This window comes from Artemia sp. Qi Xiang Cuo, chromosome 13 (assembly GCF_049724085.1).
Source record: "Artemia sp. Qi Xiang Cuo chromosome 13, ASM4972408v1, whole genome shotgun sequence".
Classification (NCBI taxonomy): Eukaryota; Metazoa; Arthropoda; class Branchiopoda; order Anostraca; family Artemiidae; genus Artemia; species Artemia sp. Qi Xiang Cuo.
Genome location: NC_142806.1, coordinates 29107507 through 29130597, shown reverse-complemented (window position 1 = coordinate 29130597; position 23091 = coordinate 29107507). Strand labels below are relative to the sequence as shown.

General features: G+C 35.8%; 1 protein-coding gene across 1 annotated transcript in view; it reads right to left on the bottom strand.

Moving 5' to 3' along the window:
* Positions 1-1326: 1326 nt before the first annotated feature.
* LOC148945157 (nuclear pore complex protein Nup98-Nup96-like) overlaps positions 1327-23091 on the bottom strand; it is an 82773-nt gene continuing 61008 nt past the window's right edge. The window contains exons 4-5 of the mRNA XM_089098961.1: positions 3785-3989; positions 1327-1381 (exon numbers count right to left, since the gene is read on the bottom strand). Coding sequence (XP_088955087.1) covers positions 1327-1381; positions 3785-3989 — 260 coding nt within the window. The remainder of the gene's footprint in view (positions 1382-3784; positions 3990-23091) is intronic.

Below are 23091 nucleotides of genomic sequence, written 5' to 3'. Positions count from 1 at the left end.
ATGTGCATTTGTACACACATTTGGTTTTTCAGCTAGTCTATGACAGAAAACCGTACATTTTGTCAAACGAAGACGACATACCATGAGGTTTCCGGCAGATAAATATAAAATCTCTGAAGCTTTCAAAAATAAAACCTACTTAAATACTGATATAAAAAGAATACCACTGGCACATCATCAATACATGACAGGAAGCTTCTTATATACCTTTAAACACACTTTTACGGGCAGGAAAGACGAAATTTCAACTTTAATCCGAAACAAAAGCAAACCAAATATTCGTCTCCGTGAAAGAATTCTTCTCATCGGGCCACTTGATATTTGGATACCAAACCAATATTTGACTCCTCCTAAAGTCTTGCTTTGGGAATACAATCACCTTTCTTTCTCCCTATGAGATCTTTTAGACGAGCCCCATGCCCCTACTGTCACCCCATTTCTTACCGAATGTAAATCTTTGGATGGCAAGAATGGCATGACTCGAAAAACTTTCAAAGAATTTAAGGTTCCATACTCTCTTCTTCTTAAAAAAAGCTAAGTTGGCAACGCTTGAATGCAGGAGAGTTACGTTGTACCCTCTGTTTTTCCAAAAATGTCATAACAAAACTAGTACGGAAAACATTTTCCTCAAAAGACAATCCCCATCTAGATTCCGCCCGCCTCGAGTTGTTTCTGAACCCGTTCATATTTTATCTCTTATTCACTGCCTCACCTCCAGATATGAAAAAACTTTTGTACCCTACATTGCTGAAAAAAAATTAACAAAATAACCCGATAATTTCTCTTTTATTATTACCTGTACAGGTGGCTATGTTTTATATATATTCAATCATTTTCCTTTTTTTCTTGTGTTTCAATGACTCCCTAAAATTTACAATAATTTTCAAAAATATATTTTAACTAGTTTTACCTGTTTTTTCTGTTTCGTTTTTATTTCTGTTTCGCTTGATTTTATTTTTTCCGGTTAATTGTCTTTTGACCACGAAATTTGAATTCGGACCTCCTAGACTTGTGATAGAAATTTTTAGAAATAAACATATTATCTATTTTAACTTAGCATAATTGGATATTTTCGTTGATTATATCACGGTTGCAGAACATTAGCTTAATGAACTGAATCTTAATAAAGGAGAAAATAGTGCTGATGAACTGGAATTACTGACTTAGAAATCTTTGTAATTCAAGAATAATATCGTTGGATATCGTGTATTATCTTTGGCCTAGATGCTTAAAATTTGACGGATACTTTAAACTTATTTAAAAATAAAATCTTTATCCAATATCTTGAGGTTGGCACACCGAGACCAGAGTATTTGAAGAACAACTTCATTCGACGTCGCTGTTGACTTTTTCAAAAGAAGGTTCAACATTCATATAAAACCTACGATAAAAGACTAGCGGTAAAGCAAATACTTAATTATACCTGGTGCTGCGAATTTAGGAATAAAAAGGGCAAAAACGTTATTAGCAAGGTAGCCAAGATATAGACTCATTCGATTTGGTTGTAAGTCATTTTAGGAAGTCCGATGGAGGGCTGGAGGTGTATGAGCCCGTTCCGCAGGTATAAAAACAATATACACCTACAAAATATAGTTCACAACCCCTTGATACCAGCCAAAAAAAAAACAATATGAAATGATGCAATAACATGCAATACAGATATCAGGATTAGAATACAGAAGTCAGGAAAAAAAAATAATCCAAAAGGCCTGAATTAAGGCTATGATCAAAGTTTAATCATTCGATAAAAAAATTTATTGTAAAGATAGAAATAATCCCAGGTAGTGAATTCCCAGTAAGAAGTAATACATGACACTTGACAAGTTGATGATCGTGAGGTCATTTTACAAATAAACATGGGAAATATTTCAAAGTGGAAAATTATGAGATAAAACAATAAACATCAAGGTAAACAAAGAATTAGTGATTTTTTTTTCTTTTTTTACTATTAAAATATTTTAGGCCTTATAAAAGACGGTTTTTATTCAATGAATGTGATTTATCTACATAATGCTGTCACTGTTCCTATTATTGGGCTGAAGGTTCAGTGTATTTAAGAGACCGTATCATTTTCATGATGTAGCTTTATAAATGAATACGGGAGATATTTAAAACCGAAAAATTATGAGATAAAACAATAAATGTCAAATCAAACAAAGAAATATCTGGTTCCTTAGACAAAATATTTTAGGCCACATATAGGTTTCTTTCACTTGAATGCATAATGTTGATCTTCCGAATAACGTAAGCGGCATGAACGTCACCATTCATATTACTGAGGACATATAATTTTCTTCTTTTTTTTAAAAATAAAAATTGCGTAAATATTTCCTCCCCCTTCAAAATAAAAATTATCGATAATTCTTTCTTATATATATGAAATTAGCAAATTTTTCATTCCTAGGGCACAAATACGCTCGAATTTCAGAGTTGCGTTGAATGTGGGGCGGGGGGGGGCTAAACATGGGTTGAGTTAAATGGGGCTGAATTAAAGGAGGGTTGAGTTAAATGCTGGTTGAATCAAACGGGGTTGAGTTAAATGGGTTGAGTTGAACACTGTTCAGTTAAACTGGGGTTTTGTTATACGGACATCTTTTAGGCTACATAGAAGTTTCTGTTGTCTAAACAAATAAACACAATCTCTTCAGTGGGACTGCACGTGTGTTCCATTCACAACATTGGGTCCAGGTATTTATATATTTTTACATTTTATTTTCCATGGCACAGTACAGATAGGAGACCTCGCCAGGCTCGTGGTGCAATTTGATAAACAAATACAGAAAATATCTAAAAATGGGAAATTATGAGATAAAAACAATACATGCCAAGTCAAACAAGGCATTGTTTGATGTGTATTTTCTAATACATAAATACGTAAAGCCGAAAGGTTATATATACATATTTTTTACAGAAGTAACGTCTACGTTTCAGCATTGAGACTGCACATGCGTTAATGAATATTTTAGGAAAGAACTTCTTTTTTTGCTTGCAGAGTTTGGCACGTCAGACCGAAGGCATAATTAAAAAAAATTGTAAACATTCAAAAGCGAGAAGCTATGACAAAAAAAAGCATAGAATGACAAATAAACAAGTTTTTTTTTCTTCTTTTAAATAATGCAAATTTTGTCTTTTCGCATTGTAACTAAAATTTATATGGCAGTATAGGAAAAATCCACCCATTTTTGCTTTTTTTTCTCTCACCCCCCCCCCCAAAAAAAAAAATCCAGCTTACTTTCCTGGAGCAGGGCATGATTAAAAGAATAAAAAGAAGGCTGTCTTAGAACTTACTTACTTGTACTAGCTGCGAGACCAGACGCCAATGTAAAATGTAGACACTTTGAGTAAAGGTGCAGTGAGAATTTCTGGGACAGGTGGAGGTGGCACAGACACGAACATATAAATTATTTTAAGGGAGTGGATCAAAATTTCATAGGGGAACATATGCGAAAGAAACAAAAACAACTGATGAATTATATGAATAAATATAAAAATAGGACACAGCCTTGGATTCTCAAATATTGCAGCTCTATACGAGGCAGGATAAGCTAGCACGACTTGCAGACTTGGTAATAGAGGCAAATGTTCGGTATAACCAAAGTTTATAAACATCGAGACATCCAACATCTTCGGATCCCGAATCAAGGTTGCTTTCATAAGTTAGTATTTCAACCCATCTATGTTTCAAGTCACAACCGTTCGAGGTTGTAGCTATTTTTTCAAAATAATCTGGAAATTTCCTGCTTTGAATTATTTGGGTAAAATGAAACGGTAAAAAAATGCTTACTTTCGTCCGAGTACAGCGTCCGGTCCAAGTTTTTCAGAAACAAGCTGATGAGCCTCCTTGTCCAGATTGGCGTCAACAAGATATTTTGCCTGAAGAAAATGAAGATGACGACTTTGAGCATGAAATGATGCGGCAGCGGCAATCCAAGGTTTTGGCACCAACAACTTTTCGATGAGAAATTTGATCTCCAGTTCCATTTTTGGATCTAAAGTTGAAACTGATATTAACATATGAAATAAAATAGTAAAATGAGAAAAACATGATGTTTTTCGACTCAGTTTAGGTCTCATAAGACAAATAAGAAAATAGATAAGGTCGAAGCACAGAATACTCGAAAAAACAGTCGAAAAAGGAAGTACGTGTGAGAAAGTATTTTGTTTAGAGCAGTGGCTTGGACATGTTCATGGGATGAACAAAGGTCGTATCCCTGCGATAGTTATACTAAAAAGCCCACAAGCCAGTAAGAGAAAGGTCATACGCCATAGCTTATTCTGAAAGGAAATCATAAGTAATAGCCTAAAATCTTCGGGGGTTCGTTCCATCGACGGTGGCCGCGCCATAATGTTTAAAACAAGTGGGATGGAGAAGCAAACAGATCAAATGAGACCAAAAAATCGAGACTCGATTGTTAGGAATTGTACAGTGTAGTCAAGCTTGCTTAGTTAATATTCTTTAAACTAGACCCCGAAGCCGCGCCGAAAAGTCGGTGGCGCGCGCCGAAAAAGACGGCGACGCGCCGCCGAGCTTGCATCAGCGCGTTGACGCCGCCGCTGATTCTAGCAGCGGCGGCGTCACTAATACGCCGCCGTTTTTTTGTTTTTTTCTCTCTCTTTTGGGTATCGATATAGACCTCCGGGCTTCAACCGTCATCCCGGCTAATCTGTTTCTTAAAGATAAATACTGTCATCTTGGGCTCGACATGTATATCGGTTCATAGGAAAAAGAAAAAAAATATTTTCTAGAAACAAAAATTCTACCTTCCACTTTAAATTTCTATTCATTTTTAGTTCTGATTTTTTCGGATGACAAGAGGTACATAAAAGAGCATTAGGCAATTCAGGATGTTGTCATAGGCAGCGCAATCGAGCTGCCCAAGCAAAGAACAATGTTGGCACAATGTATCATTATTTTTTTTCATACCAGGGCAATTCGTATCGAAGGAGTTGTCGTAGAAACTTCGAAAAGGGTTCATTCGATTGGAAATTGGAATAGCTAGTGCCCTTTTTAATAGTCCAAAGTGATTGAAAGGCAGCTAACACCCCTTCCATGCCCACCATTTCCCCAAACACATCCAATCAAAATTTTAAGATAGCCATTTTGTTCAGAGTAACTGATTTCCAAAGAGAAAATCTGTTTTTTGAAGAGGTTACTCCCCCACAACCCTTAGGGCAAGGGTTTTGTAGTTATGCCCTGGGGGTATATAAGAACTATGTTGGCACAATGTATTATTTATTTATTTTTCATTTAGACCAGGGCACTTCATATCGAAGAAGTTGTCGTAGAAACTTCGAAAAGGGCTCATTTAATTAGAGATTGGAGTGGCTTGTGCTCTTTTTAATAGTTGAAAATGATTTGAAGGCAACCAAAACCCCTTCCACCCCCACCAATTCCCGAGACACCACCAGAAGAACACGCTAGACAGCCAACGTGTTCGATGTAGTTGAAAGTTCTGGTAATGTGGTCGTAGACAAAAGCTACGACTCTTACAATCACTAGGGTAAAGGTTTTCAATTATTTCCCTGGGGGCATGGACGGTGTTTATGGAAAGTGTTGCCGTACGAAATCAAAAAGGGATCAATCAATTGGAAATTTAAAAGCCTAGTGCCCTTTTTAATAATCGAAAGTGATTGGAAGGCTTGGCATTTTTATAGTAGAGATCGATGTGGGTATAATGTATCATTTTGTTGTTGTTGTTGTTGTTGTAGACCAGGGCACTTCGTACCGAAGGAGTTGTCGTAGGAACTTTGAAAAGGGCTCATTCGATTGAAAATAGAAAGGAGTGATGCCCTTTTTAATAGTCGAAAGTGATTGGAGGGAAATTAATCCCCCTACCCCGCCCACCCACCCCATTTACTTTTAGTTTTAAAAGTAAATGTTGCCTTAAGATTAAATAAAAAATGCACTCTGTTAATGCTAATTCCCAATAAAGCATCTCAGCAGTATCCCAAGAACAACTGAGGGTATTATGTTCAAACTTTTGGGGTTTCTTCTGCTCTTAAAATTTGACCAAATCAAAATAGCGTACGTGTATCCAAGCTATCAAAGAAAGTAAACAAATTTTTTTGCGAATGTTATCAAGTTTTCCATTTCAGGTCAACTAGAGGAAGTATGAAACTAAATTAAACACTACTATTTGTGTCCAGATTTTTAAAAGGGTCTATGTTTTTAAATGTTGCAGAAAAATTTTTTCCAGCATACAAATAGCAGGCCGAACTATAAATTCTTAAAAAAACGAAAAGATTTAAAGTATTATTTTCTTTTTCCCTGAAAAGACTATGTCAATATAAAACGAACAGAAATTAATTAAAAAACTGTTTCCTCAAAGTAAGTTTTTCAAAGAAAAGTAAAGAACCCCATTAAACAAAAAATGAGCAAAATTTAAAATCAAATAATCTACCAAGCGTGAGACTACCACAAATCAGCATCGATAAATAAACGAAACCCAAAACGAACAGAAATTACAATAAATAACCGCGTCAAACTCAAAAAGAGCGGAAATTAACATAAGTTGGGCTCAAAACTCCTATGCCTTCCCAAGGCCAGAACATTATTTGCACTTTGCATTTACACAACAAAACATAACATAAACACAACAAGTAAGTAAGTCAAGTAAGTCATATTGTTCCTGTATGTTTTTAGCCAACCATTTAAAAATCCTTACTAAAATCAAGGTTGAACGTGCTTGGTGAAGTGGAATTTTATTATTATTTTTAATTATAAAAATCGGCGCGCCGTGGCGCGCGCGGTCTAAAATCGGTGGCGCGCCGCCAAAATTTTGGCGGTGGCGCGCCTGGCGGCGGGCCGCCGCCAATACTAAATCATACATTCGCCGCCGTCGTGTCGGCGTGGCGTGGCTTCGGGGACTACTTGAAACCATATCGAAAGAGAAATAGGGAAACACAGCAAACATCGCTCTTTATTTTAAAGCTAAAGAAACACTAACATTCAATTTTTTTTTATTCTGGATCAAACTTATATTACTCATGAGATGTGTACGACCAAAAATAAACGTATACTTAAAAGCGTAAATACTGATAAGATATCCACGTTTCCATGGCAAGAGTTCTTCTAAAATTAGTAGGATGATAATAAACTGGCATCCAAAGATCCTTGAACTCTCATGAAGACAGGATGTCTGATCTGTCTCTCACTATAGATCTGCTTGGCCGTCTAAATACAAATTACTGTTTTTTGTTAGATAGATCATATATTGCTTCCGACCAATCGGAGATTTCAATCGGAGAAATCTGATGAATCTTAGGTTTAAAATTCAGTGGGCCAGGGCCGGGGTTCAATTACAATTTTTGCCAAAGTCGTAAATTACTAAGAAAATAATTTACAATGAAAGAAAATATACTAAAAAAAGAAAGTTAGACAGAGAGTACATATCTGCAAAAATTTTGCAAAAAAAAAACAGTATTTAACAGTGGACGCAGGAAAAAATGGGTATTTGAGGCCAAACTATAGCTACTGTTGGCTCTGCCATTTGTTACCATATAAACCATGGGTCGGCAACCTTTCATAGTAAAAGGGCCAAAATTTTACGTGGGGATAATACGCGGGCCACACTTAGGTCACATGTTATTACACTGTAATGTAGCATTGTAGATATACCATAATGGTTAGAGCATATCTACAATATTTATATACAAATATTTTAGGTTTAAAAATAAAACACCTGATGTATATTTTTAGGACATTTATTGTAGTTAATGCAATCAATGAAATTTTTGTTGTTGCATTTGATGTGCAATTTTTTTAAATTAGCTTGCATTTCTGTAATAGAGAAGCGTAGTATTCTGTCTAAATATATATCCGATAACCGAGAACAGTGTTTGTTTTGTTTGTTTGTTTTTTGGATAATTCAGAATTGAAAAGTTTGCTCACAAATATATGTACTTCCAAACACAGTAATTATTTGCTGAGCAAACGTTTTTAAGTCCTAGCAGCTTTCAGAGGGCAAACTTCCCTAGAAATCCACCAAGTTTATTTTTTCCTTAAAAGCTATTTTAAGTGCGGCGTCACTTTGCAAAACTATCGCGTTGATTTGAAAATCAGTTTGTGCACTATTGACATCCACTGCGAAGGTGTTTTCGAAAATATCCATCTTACGTGAGACCTTTCTGAAATCAACAAACCGGTTTTCAAACTCAGTTTGAAGTTGTATTATTGTACTTTTCATTTTAGTATTTGTGCCAAACCAAATTTATATCAGCTTCTACTACTGCTTTCTTTCAATTTGGAAAATAATCGAGCTTTTCTTTCATCGATATGCTTGATAAATAATGTTAGTTTCATTTCAAATGCCTTAACATCTCAATTCTCAATACATCTGGCGTATAAATGTATGTATTACTTGTAAACGTGTATTCAGTAGATACAGTTCTGTAATCAAATTAGTTAAAAACCCAAGATTTTCAACCCACTCGCTAGTGTAAAGTTTGGGAATTACCTTTCCTTTCATCTCCCTCAACTTATAATTTTGTTTCTTTAAATAAAAAAATCGTATAAGTACGGATCCTCGGCTTAGCTTTCTTACTTCACAGTAATATATCACCAGAATTAATACAGATATAACGGCATCCATTATTTCTCTCCACGATAAAACCTTGCAACACAATGCTTCTTGATGGACAATACAGTGAAATGTATATAGAACTTCAGGTCCAGACTCTAGAAGTTTGCTGTTGACTCTTCCAACGACACCTTTATGACAGCTCATGTTTTTCAGCCGTCCGTGGTGATGCTGATTAATTTATCCCAGCTCAAGCTGCATAAAACCAGAGCTTGCAAGAGATGAAATAAATCCTCCCTCTTTGTACTTCCATTAAGATAACATATTTTGAAATAACTCCTCATACCCATGGAAGTTTTCATCAATCGCTCCGTACAAAATTTAGGAATTGTGACGTATCCCACACGTCTGTACTTTCGCCCATCGCTAGAGAGAAGTACGTAAAAGACTGCGCTTTGCCCTTAAATTGTTCAAAGAAGTTAGCATTCAAGTCTTCGGTGCGGCGGGTGCAATTTCTAGCAGAGAGGTTAATGTTTTCAAAAAATATTTTTCCGCTCCGGGCATGCTTCCTCTGCAATAGCTAAGACACACTCTTTGAAAATTTCGCTGTCGGTAAATGGGCGACCATGCTTCGCTATTATTTCTGACACTTTGTAGCTGCCAGGTACAGCTGATTTGCTTTTGTCTGTCACAACTTCAAAGATTTTCTGCTGATTTTTGAGTGACAATTTCAAGTTGATGATTTTGTTTTTCCGAGATTCACCTCCAAGACAGTCAAATTGAGTTTTGTGCTCAGTATCGTAACGTCACTTCAAGTTGTATTCCTTTACTAGGGAAATGCTCTTATGACAGATTAAACAACAAGTTTTTTTTTAACTTCAATAAAAAAAAATATAAATTTGTGCATGCTTCATTAAAATTTTGTCTTTCATCGACGATCTCTCTTTTTTTAGAAGCCGACTTGGGTGTGCAAAAATAAGAAATAAAATATGGACCTATGTATATCTACTTTTTTTTTTCTTTTTTTTTTTTTTTTTTTTACAGAGTCTACCAGCCAGTTTATCCCTGCCTCTTTGGCATTGCTCCGGTTGTGAGTGATTTTCTTGTTGTTTGCTATAGCACAAAGTAGTTGACGCAATCAAAGTCACATGCACTGGCAATTGTAGTTACTGGCAATTGTTGCATTTGTAGTTTTAGCAAGTGTCGAGACGAAGCTTTCAAGGAACCTTGGAATCTTGAGAAAACTCACGTCACCATTTCCCTAAAAAAATACTGATCCTGATTTACAATGCAGTTATCAAGCCTCACATTCAGTATTGTTCTACAGTTTGGCAATCTAATTTCAAGACACATTTACAGAGACTAAACTCACTTCACAACAAAGCACTTCAAATTTTAGGCCCAGCACCGAACAGACTATCAATGGCATCACATTACAGACTATCTTGCACCGTTTTTTATTTTAAATATTTTTCAGGAACACTCCCATCACCATTTAAAGGCTTATTCACACTAGCATCACAAATCCATTGTTTAAATACACGATCTTCATCAGGCATTTATATACCCCCGACACCGACAGGTAGGTCGGAATTTTCTCCTAGAATTGCGTGTGCTAGAGAGTGGAATACACTTCCGCAAGAGCTGAAGTCATATAGGTCTCTCGGCTCCTTTAAAAAGAATGTGAAAAATTATCTAAAAGATTAAAAATTTATTTACTAGATTTATTTTATTATTATTATGTTTAGAATTTTTGATATTATTATTATTTATTATATTTTAGTTTGATACTTCAAGGGGTGTGAGCAGAGGAGAAGTTGTGTTAAATTTATTGTTATTTGATGGCGGTTCGGGGTGGAAATTGGAGAGGACAGAGGGCCACGCTTTATTTAGAGTGTGCAATTATTACGGGCCCAAACGTGCATCAATGCACAAGGAACTGAGTTAAGTGTATTTTTATAATTTTTTTTTTTTTTTGAAGTCGCAATCACTCACAGTCACAAGTATTTGCAGTTGCAAGTAGTCGTAAATTCAAACAATTAAAAGCAGTCACAGCTTGAATAAGTCACAACAGCAGTAGTACTAGTTGCATAAGTAGTAATTGTAGTAGTAATTGCGTTCAGCTGTTCCTCAGATATTGTTCATATGCCTTTTTGACAACTTGGATGCATAGAGTGCATTTTGATCTTCAATATACAATGCAATATCCCCTAATAGTCCCACCTTAATGCCCTCAGCCATCCCGGATTTATTGCAGATAGGCCATTTTAACATCCATAATCCCCCTCAACAGGTTCTGAAATTTCAACTTAATACCTTTATCTGTTCCTAAAATGTTGTAATATGCCCTTATGACAAACTTGCATGGACAAATTGTCTTTTGATTTAGTTCAACATCCTCAATAATATACTCTCAAAGTTTTAGCGTACCCCCTTTTTCCTGGGATATTGCACTAACACCCATTTCATAATCTGGATATGTATTGTACCTTTTGATTTAGTTTTACTCTCCCTCTACTTCCCTGAAAGTTGAAACATAATACCTAATTCTGTTCCTGAGATATGCTCCTTTGACAACCTGGATGTACTTAGATCCTTTTGATGAAAATTACCTTTAGAAGAAAAAAATACCCTCGATTTTGTAGATAGGTGTCATCTGATAAACACTGGGATGTGTCCCAGTGTGTTTAATTTTTTCCTGTTCCACTACCATTATACCAGATGACACCCATCTTCAAAATCAAGCGTAATTTTTTTCTTCTGAATATTTTGCCACCTGATGGCCACAAAACGTGGCCAGATAATTTGGCTTTCATTTGGTACCACGACAGGCGCGTAATTTGCTATGGAGCAGGGGGCAACTGCCCCCTCCATACCCAAATTTGCGCCCCCCCCCCCCGACCTCAGCTTGCCCCCCGCTGAAATTTTGTTTATGCAAAAGATCTTGTCAAAACTAAGATAAGCCTGCATAATTCAAGTATCCCGAGAAACAGGTCAGTTTTCTTTAGTATATCTTTGCCTTTATGGTAGTACATGATTCATTTTTCAGTTTTCACTGCCATTTTCACTTCATTTGGGAAAATTGGCTCCAACTTTGCCCCACCCCAAGATTGTGACGAAATTACGTAACTGTACCACAAACACTAAATTTACTGAACTAAAAAAGAAAAAACAAAGAAAATCTAAAGCTAAAATGTTTTTTTGAGGGTATTTACCATACTTTGAGGTAGGTATACTCAGAAACAAAAATTGTAACATGCCAAAATAATTGGTCTGGATGGTTGAACATCAAACTAGCTATGCTAGGTGGTGTTTACGGATATTTTTGAGAATGCTAGATGGTGCCCCCTTACACTCCGTTGTGTATTGGTATGGTGTGTAATATGGTCCACCAGGTGCGTTGCGGCGAGGATCTTGCGGGCCGCACCAAGACGCCTCGCGGACCACATGTGATTCGCGGGTTGCCCGCGATATAAACTGTCCTATGCAAAAATACTACTGGATGATTCAAACGAGAAATGATGTAATGATTAGGAATTTCTGAACTATTCTAAAAATCACACAGTAGTCCCAATTCATCTTGGGGGGGGGGGGTGAATGTTTTCTTCTATAAATGTTCTTAAAAATTAAAGCAAACCATTGTTAAATTTGTGGCAAAAACGAAAATCCAGAAGGAAAGGTCAGCAGGCCGATCTTAATCAAAAAAGGCTTTGGATTAGATTCGCTAAAAACGGTCCCACCTTAATGCCCTCAGCCATCCCGAATTTATTGCAGATAGGCCATTTTAACATCCATAATCCCCCTCAACAGGTTCTGAAATTTCAACTTAATACCTTTATCTGTTCCTAAAATGTTGTAATATGCCCTTATGACAAACTTGCATGGACAAATTGTCTTTTGATTTAGTTCAACATTCCCAATAATATACTCTGAAAGTTTTAGCGTACCCCCTTTTTTCCTGGGATATTGCACTAACACCCATTTCATAATCTGGATATGTATTGTACCTTTAGATTTAGTTTTACTCTCCCTCTACTTCCCTGAAAGTTGAAACATAATACCTAATTCTGTTCCTGAGATATGCTCCTTTGACAACCTGGATGTACTTAAATCCTTTTGATGAAAATTACCTTTAGAAGAAAAAAATACCCTCGATTTTGTAGATAGGTGTCATCTGATAAACACTGGGATGTGTCCCAGTGTGTTTAATTTTTTCTTGTTCCACCACCATTATACCAGATGACACCCATCTTCAAAATCAAGCGTAATTTTTTTCTTCTGAATATTTTGCCACCTGATGGCCACAAAACGTGGCCAGATAATTTGGCTTTCATTTGGTACCACGACAGGCGCGTAATTTGCTATGGAGCAGGGGGCAACTGCCCCCTCCATACCCAAATTTGCGCCCGCCCCCCCCCCCGACCTCAGCTTGCCCCCCGCTGAAATTTTGTTTATGCAAAAGATCTTGTCAAAACTAAGATAAGCCTGCATAATTCAAGTATCCAGATAAACAGGTCAGTTTTCTTTACTGTATCTTTGCCTTTATGGTAATACATGAGTCATTTTTCAGTTTTCACTGCCATTTTCACTTGATTTGGGAAAATTAGATCCAACTTTGCCCCCCCCCCCCCAAGATTGTAACGAAATTACGTAACTGTACCACAAACACTAAATTTACTGAACTAAAAAAGAAAAAACAAAGAAAATCTAAAGCTAAAATGTTTTTTGGGGGGTATTTACCATACTTTGCGGTAGGTATACTCAGAAACAAAAATTGTAACATGCCAAAATAATTGGTCTGGATGGTTGAACATCAAACTAGCTATGCTAGGTGGTGTTTACGGATATTTTTGAGAATGCTAGATGGTTCCCCCTTTCACTCCGTTGTGTAATCGTATGGTGTGTAATATGGTCCGCCAGGTACGTTGCGGCGAGGATCCTGCGGGCCGCACCAAGACGCCTCGCGGACCACATGCGACCCGCGGGTTGCCCGCGATATAAACTGTCCTATGCAAAAATGCTACTGGATGATTCAAACGAGAAATGATGTAATGATTAGGAATTTCTGAACTATTCTAAAAATCACACAGTAGTCCCAATTCATCTTGGGGGGGGGGGGTGAATGTTCTCTTCTAAAAATGTTATTAAAAATTAAAGCAAACCATTGTTAAATTTGTGGCAAAAACGAAAATCCAGAAGGAAAGGTCAGCAGGCCGATCTTAATCAAAAAAGGCTTTGGATTAGATTCGCTAAAAACGGTTTTGGCCCAGCTATTTCAATTATTGACAACTCTAAAACTGCTAAAAAATCGGCCTTTGGTCTCGATCACATTGAAAATATACTAAGAATCCGAACCAAGAAGGAAGAAAGTTCTTAGTTTGCTGGCTGAGATACATCTCTGATTTTAGTTCTTGGATAATCAGCTGTTCACATGATTTAATCCTGGATTTACCGTCAATTCAAAGTGTTCAGCCTTTTTTTTTATTTACGTAAGTTTTGATTTAGGATGGTCAAACTGTAAGCAAAAAGAGGATAATAGAATGCAACAATATAGGCCTACACACTTAGGCATGCTATAGCATATGCTATCGATAGCTTTCGATGGGACAACTAAATACGAAAGAATAACTAAAATGAGGTGAAGTTCCTCGGCTTTGTCTCAGATGCAATGTCTCACTTGGAAACAGCTAATTCACCTTTGTATCATTATAGACAAAAAAAAACTGAAATAAGTGTTATTGTGTCTACCATTACCAATATTAAGGGTGTTACTAGGGTGCAAAAGGGATTTTCGGGTGCTTTAATGTAAAAAAAAAATAGGGATAGCAACAAAGACAATAGAGAATAGGGCATGCACTCGGAATATTCCATTGTTTCCTGAAAAAAAACATGATTAGGATAGGTCAAAAGTGCCAAAACAAATTACATAATCCGTAATATGGAAAGGACTCTTAACCACACATCTCTTTTGTTTCTATACGGCTGAATTAGGGCGTGATTCTAATACGAAAAAAAGGTGGGGCCAACTTTAAATTGAAGGTAAATCTAGCATTAAATTGCGTGGACAGTTGAGTAAGTAAACCTTCTACATTAAAAAAAAAATTGTTGGTTTTGAGTATTTTACTTTTTGACTGTTGCAAGTTTCTTTACATTCAGACTATAAAAAAAAAATTCAAACCTTAAAACAAAGCACAACTAAAATTTGAGGACCCTTTCCATGTAACGGTGAAAGGGTAACTTTTTTTTAGAACAGGCTTGGTCATATGCACTCCGTAAGCTTGTCGTAAATAATTTCTGAGACCACACTGGCTAATCATGATAAAACGAAAAAATAGTAAAAAGAGAAAAACGAGGATTATACAAGTCAGTGAAAAATATGGACTAAAATACAAATATTTCGGTCAAGACCTCCGCTTGACCGTCCTCAGTGCAAGATAATAAAGTCAGTGAAAAGTATGGACTAAAATACCATATTTCGGTCAAGACCTCCGCTTGACCGTCCTCAGTGCAAGATAATAACATAAAAATTACAAATAAAAATCCGAGGATACTATAAAAAAACTTCAAACCTTAAAACAAAGCACAATTAAAATTTGAAGAGCCTTTCCATGTAACGGTGAAAGGGTAACTGAGTTACCCTTTCACCGTTACTGAGGGTAACTGAGTTACCCTTTCACCGTTACCCTTCTTCTATTCGATACCACTAATTCTCAATTTAAATTCACCAGATTAGGTGACCGTGTTGCCTCACTACGTTCTTATTAATTTTGAAAGGCAAGAAAAGACTAAATTATTTACCATTTTCTTCCATGAAAAATGGAAAAAAAAAACGGAGAAAAAACGATTGGCCAGTCCATAATATAAAAAGACTAGATAATGACGTCTTATATCACAAGATACGAAAATAAGTGTCGAATAAAAATTTGATCAATAAAATAATTTGGAAAAAACTATGTTCTCAAATAAAATATAGGAAACAGAGTCTAAAAAAAGAAACATGTCCTATTCATACATCCGTTCTTTAAACTAGGGTAAAAATTTAGGAGGACCCAACGACCCCCTTCCCCTGATGGACACCACTGAAGCTTTGGGCTGCAATTCTAGCCTTGAGTGGCTTATCCTGCGATAAGTTTTTTTGTGTTTTATGGTTTTACTTCCCTGTTTATTGGAGTCGATTTGTTTTTAGTTCTATAACAAGACCTTACGTAATGTTACGTGTTTATAATTGAAAACAAATAGGTAATAGGGAATGTGGAAGGTTTTTTTCCTCCTTCAATTTTATGGTCCCTGTGAAATCTGCGATTTTACGATACGCCTACAAAGATGACATGCACTAAAAGGACAAAACAATTATGTCACCGGATTCGTTAGTTTCATGTTTATTCATTCACCAAATCAGAATTGACTTACTGACTTAATGCTCCTGCCGCATGATATGTGGCATATGTGGTCAGTCAAACATAAATATATAGCTAGATACTCTACTAGCGGAGTGGATATGCCACCACAAACAAAAAGTTATACAGCGCTTGTTTATGTATATATCACCCTTATTACCAGCTAAAAAAAGCAACTAGAAACTCAAATAAGGATTTACATCCTGAGTTTTTACTTCCTAACAAAAAAAAAAAGATATTAAAAAAAGATAAAAAAAAAAAAATCAGACTTCAGTCAGGTTCAAATTAATGAATTTTTTGGTCATTTTAATTCTAATCGTTAAATGTTGTTCTTCATACGCAAAGGAATTGCCATTTAATTTATCTTCCAAGAAATTTTGGCATATGAAACCTTGCAAAATTTTTCTTTTAAGAGAAGCACTATAGTCGCTCTTAGATTTTCCCCCTTCTTTATTGCACTGCAAAGTCACTTTGTGTAAATGTATACTATGGCTGAGTTAATATCCTATGGCTGTGTGTTTGCTACATAGCAAGAACAAAACAAAAACAAATATTTTCTAGGAGTTTGTAAATTATGGTTAAATGATTTCAATCTGGTTAAAAATTAATTTTTTTTTCAATAATTCCATTCTTTTTCTTCTGTATTTTAAGGAGTAAATGCTTTACTTCTACTCAAATGCATTAGAAGCCATTTACTTCATCTTCCTAGGAATTTTGGCATTTCCAGTCTTGTAATTTTTTCTTTTATCAATAGCATTTCAGTCACTTTTAGATTTGTTTTCCTCTCTATATCGCACTAGCGGAGTCATTTTCCGTGAACATATACTATGAACGAACTAACATAACGACCAAGTCAAAATTAATCGTATTAAATCTATGATCAAAAAAGGCATATAGGTAAATTTTTATCTTTTGAACAATATTATGGTCGTACACAAAAAATATGACATCATCCAAAGAATAAATTCTTACTTGAAGAAGAAAGCAGCTTAAAGTGTGTTCAATAGGGTCAGCTGTAGAGCTTGCAGGATTCAGAAGAGGTTCCAGTGGGCTCATTCTGTCACAGTAAAGTTTCAATAGCCTATAGCAGACATCTTTAATACTGTCGCTATTAACATCTTCAGCATATGTAGGAAGAGGTTTAGCTGCATAGCTACAAGATTTTCTGCTGATTTTTGAGTGACAATTTCAAGTTAATGATTTTGTTTTTTCAAGATTCACCCCCAATTTAGTTTTGTGCTCAGCATCGTAATGTCGCTTCAAGCTATATTCCTTTACTACGGAAATACTCTTATGACAGATTAAACAATAACGTTTTTCTTTAACTTCAATAAAAAAAAATATAAATTTGTCCATGCTTCATTAAAATTTTGTCTTTCATCGACGATCTCTCTTTTTTTAGAAGCCGTCTTGGGTGTGCAAAAATAAGAAATAAAATATGGACCTATGTATATCTACTATTTTTTTTTTTTTTTTTTTTTTTTTTTTTTTTAAAGAGTCTACCAGCCAGTTTATCCCTGCCTCTTTGGCATTGCTCCGGTTGTGAGTGATTGTCTTGTTGTTTGCTATAGCAAAGTAGTTGATGTAATCAAAGTCACATGCACTGGCAATTGTTGCATTTGTAGTTTTAGCAAGTGTCGAGACGAAGCTTTCAAGGAACCTTGGAATCTTGAGAAAACTCAGTCACCATTTCCCTAAAAAAAGTACTGATCCTGATTTACAATGCAGTTATCAAGCCTCAAATTCAATATTGTTCTACAATTTGGTAATCTAATTTCAAGACACATTTACAGAGACTAAACTCACTTCACAATAAAGCACTTCAAATTTTAGACCCAGCACCGAACAGACTATCAATGGCATCACATTACAGACTATCTTGCACCGTTTTTGTTTTAAATATTTTTCAGGAACAACTCTCATCACCATTTAAAGGCTTATTCACACTAGCATCACAAATTCATAGCTTAAATACACGATCTTCATCAGACATTTACATACCCCCGAAACCGACAGCTAGGTTGGAATTTTCTCCTAAAATTGCGTGGGCTTGGAATACACTTCCGCAAGAGCTGAAATCATATAGGTATCTCGGCTCCTTTAAAAAGAATGTAAAAAATTATCTAAAAGATTAAAAAATTATTTACTAGATTTATTTTATTATTATTGTGTTTAGAATTTTTTGATATTATTATTATTTATTATATTTTAGTTTGATACTTCAAGGGGTGTGAGCGGAGGAGAAGTTGTGTTAAATTTGTTATTTAATGGCGGTTCGGGGTGGAAATTGGAGAGGACAGGAGGCCACGCTTTATTTAGAGTGTGCAATTATTACGGGCCCAAACGTGCATCAATGCACAAGGAACTGAGTTAAGTGTATTTATATATATTTTTTTTTTTTGAAGTCGCAATCAATCACAGTCACAAGTATTTGCAGTTGCAAGTAGTCGTAAATTCAAACAATTAAAAGCAGTCACAGCTTGAATAAGTTACAACAGCAGTAGTACTAATTGCATAAGTAGTAATTGTAGTAGTAATTGCTTTCAGCTGTTCCTCAGATATAGTTCATGTGCCCTTTTGATAACTTGGATGCAAGGAGTGCATTTTGATTTTCAATATACAATGCAATATCCCCTAATAGTCCCACCTTAATGCCCTCAGCCATCCCGGATATATTGCAGATAGGCCATTTTAACATCCATAATCCCCCTCAACAGGTTCTGAAATTTCAACTTAATACCTTTATCTGTTCCTAAAATGTTGTAATATGCCCTTATGACAAGCTTGCATGGACAAATTGTCTTTTGATTTAGTTCAACATCCTCAATAATATACTCTCAAAGTTTTAGCGTACCCCCTTTTTTTTCCTGGGATATTGCACTAACACCCATTTCATAATCTGGATATGTATTGTACCTTTTGATTTAGTTTTACTCTCCCTCTAGTTTCCCTGAAAGTTGAAACATAATACCTAATTCTGTTCCTGAGATATGCTCCTTTGACAACCTGGATGTACTTAGATCCTTTTGATGAAAATTACCTTTAGAAGAAAAAAAATACCCTCGATTTTGTAGATAGGTGTCATCTGATAAACACTGGGATGTGTCCCAGTGTGTTTAATTTTTTCCTGTTCCACTACCATTATACCAGATGACACCCATCTTCAAAATCAAGCGTAATTTTTTTCTTCTGAATATTTTGCCACCTGATGGCCACAAAACGTGGCCAGATAATTTGGCTTTCATTTGGTACCACGACAGGCGCGTAATTTGCTATGGAGATGGGGGCAACTGCCCCCTCCATACCCAAATTTGCGCCCGCCCCCCCGACCTCAGCTTGCCCCCCGCTGAAATTTTGTTTATGCAAAAAATCTTGTCAACATTAAGATAAGCCTGCATAATTCAAGTATCCCGAGAAACAGGTCAGTTTTCTTTAGTATATCTTTGCCTTTATGGTAATATATGATTCATTTTTCAGTTTTCACTGCCATTTTCACTTGATTTGGGAAAATTGGCTCCAAATTTGCCCCCAGGATTGTGACGAAATTACGTAACTGTACCGCAAACACTAAATTTACTGAACTAAAAAAGAAAAAACAAAGAAAATCTAAAGCTAAAATGTTTTTTGGGGGTATTTACCATACTTTGAGGTAGGTATACTCAGAAACAAAAATTGTAACATGCCAAAATAATTGCTCTGGATGGTTGAACATCAAACTAGCTATGCTAGGTGGTGTTTACGGATATTTTTGAGAATGCTAGATGGTTCCCCCTTTCACTCCGTTGTGTAATCGTGTGGTGTGTAATATGGTCCGCCAGGTACGTTGCGGCGAGGATCCTGCGGGCCGCACCAAGACGCCTCGCGGACCACATGCGACCCGCGGGCCGCGGGTTGCCCGCGATATAAACTGTCCTATGCAAAAATGCTACTGGATGATTCAAACGAGAAATGATGTAATGATTAGGAATTTCTGAACTATTCTAAAAATCAAACAGTAGTCCCAATTCATCTTGGGGGGGGGGGGGGGAATGTTCTCTTCTATAAATGTTCTTAAAAATTAAAGCAAACCATTGTTAAATTTGTGGCAAAAACGAAAATCCAGAAGGAAAGGTCAGCAGGCCGATCTTAATCAAAAAAGGCTTTGGATTAGATTCGCTAAAAACGGTTTTGGCCCAGCTATTTCAATTATTGACAACTCTAAAACTGCTAAAAAATCGGCCTTTGGTCTCGATCACATTGAAAATATACTAAGAATCCGAACCAAGAAGGAAGAAAGTTCTTAGATCGCTGGCTGAGATACATCTCTGATTTTAGTTCTTGGATAATCAGCTGTTCACATGATTTAATCCTGGACTTACCGTCAATTCAAAGTGTTCGACCTTTTTTTTTTATTTACGTAAGTTTTGATTTAGGATGGTCAAACTCTAAGCAAAAAAAGGATAATAGAATGCAACAATATAGGCCTACACACTTAGGCATGCTATAGCATATGCTATCGATAGCTTTCGATGGGACAACTAAATACGAAAGAATAACTAAAATGAGGTGAAGGTCCTCGGCTTTGTCTCAGATGCAATGTCTCACTTGGAAACAGCTAATTCACCTTTGTATCATTATAGACAAAAAAAAAACTGAAATAAGTGTTATTGTGTCTACCATTACCAATATTAAGGGTGTTACTAGGGTGCAAAAGGGATTTTCGGGTGCTTTAATGTAAAAAAAAAATAGGGATAGCAACAAAGACAATAGAGAATAGGGCATGCACTCGGAATATTCCATTGTTTCCTGAAAAAAAACATGATTAGGATAGGTCAAAAGTGCCAAAACAAATTACATAATCCGTAATATGGAAAGGACTCTTAACCACACATCTCTTTTGTTTCTATACGGCTGAATTAGGGCGTGATTCTAATACGAAAAAAAGGTGGGGCCAACTTTAAATTGAAGGTAAATCTAGCATTAAATTGCGTGGACAGTTGAGTAAGTAAACCTTCTACATTAAAAAAAAAATTGTTGGTTTTGAGTATTTTACTTTTTGACTGTTGCAAGTTTCTTTACATTCAGACTATAAAAAAAAATTTCAAACCTTAAAACAAAGCACAACTAAAATTTGAGGACCCTTTCCATGTAACGGTGAAAGGGTAACTTTTTTTTAGAACAGGCTTGGTCATATGCTCCCCGTAAGCTTGTCGTAAATAATTTCTGAGACCACACTGGCTAATCATGATAAAACGAAAAAATAGTAAAAAGAGAAAAACGAGGATTATACAAGTCAGTGAAAAATATGGACTAAAATACAAATATTTCGGTCAAGACCTCCGCTTGACCGTCCTCAGTGCAAGATAATAAAGTCAGTGAAAAATATGGACTAAAATACACATATTTCGGTCAAGACCTCCGCTTGACCGTCCTCAGTGCAAGATAATAACATAAAAATTACAAATAAAAATCCGAGGATACTATAAAAAAACTTCAAACCTTAAAACAAAGCACAATTAAAATTTGAAGAGCCTTTCCATGTAACGGTGAAAGGGTAACTGAGTTACCCTTTCACCGTTACTGAAAGTAACTGAGTTACCCTTTCACCGTTACCCTTCTTCTATTCGATACCACTAATTCTCAATTTAAATTCACCAGATTAGGTGACCGTGTTGCCTCACTACGTTCTTATTAATTTTGAAAGGCAAGAAAAGACTAAATTATTTACCATTTTCTTCCATGAAAAATGGAAAACTCAAAATACAAACAAACCAACAAATACAATCTATTCAAGCAGCCAAAGACAAATTTCAGTTGGGAGGAGTGGCAGATGTGCATTCTGTACTATTTGATTACCAGAATAGATCAAAATGCAATCAGCTCGGATCAAAAGTACTTTTGTAGAAACAAAAAATGTTCAAAAACGTTGTGTTAAAGTACTATTATCGATTCGAAAGAGAGAAGTTTTTCGTTGGCGATAAAGACCACAAGGGTTGGCCAAAGTTTCCTTTAACTAAATAATCTGAACTATAAAATTCAAATGAAACCTAATCTAGTAGACCCTTGAAAAAAAGCCTGAACTGTCTCAAAAGAGGAGCTACTTCCTAAATAATTCAGCCGTCATTAGCAAATAGTCCAAAGTAAACTAACAATTTTAGAGGTTGAAATAGCTATTTCAGCCTACCAGAAAAGCGCAAAAAATACTTTATTCTAATATCAACTAATGATTTGGGCCCCTGGGCTCACAGCACCTTCCTAAAGTCACGAAAATTTAGGCTAACGTTCTTTGAGACAAGGTATGAACTTCATGTCGTTAGAAGTGAATTCGTGAGCGTTGAAAAGAATGAATTCTAAGTAGGGACTGGTTTACAAATTGGTTATACCGTAAGAAACCACGAACTATTATTTTGCGGAAAATTTAAGAAATAAATGTTCCTTCGGTGTACTTCAAACCTGTTTAGTTACTTTGCAAATGCACCAGGCTTTAGAAGGAAAAAAAACGGAGAAAAAACGATTGGCCAGTCCATAATATAAAAAGACTAGATAATGACGTCTTATATCACAAGATACGAAAATAAGTGTCGAATAAAAATTTGATCAATAAAATAATTTGGAAAAAACTATGTTCTCAAATAAAATATAGGAAACAGAGTCTAAAAAAAGAAACATGTCCTATTCATACATCCGTTCTTTAAACTAGGGTAAAAATTTAGGGAGGACCCAACGACCCCCTTCCCCTGATGGACACCACTGAAGCTTTGGGCTGCAATTCTAGCCTTGAGTGGCTTATCCTGCGATAAGTTTTTTTTTGTGTTTTATGGTTTTACTTCCCTGTTTATTGGAGTCGATTTGTTTATAGTTCTATAACAAGACCTTACGTAATGTTCCGTGTTTATAATTGAAAACAAATAGGTATTTTGATTCTATTGCTGATTCTATGTGAGAATGTTAAAATATTGGTTGTATCACGGTTGCACCGGTAGCTGCAACCGTGTAAAGAATGAACTACTGGTCATAACAGCCAAAAATTTTAAAATGCTTTTTGAAAAACACTGTCAAGTAAGAAAACATTGTCATTTGAAGCCGATTCAGGAGTGGTAACTATTATTTCGGTTAATCTTAATAGTAAAATGTTATTGCAACAACAAAGTTTATGTGAATTCCAAAAAATAGCTTGAAAACCCTCAAAAATCGTT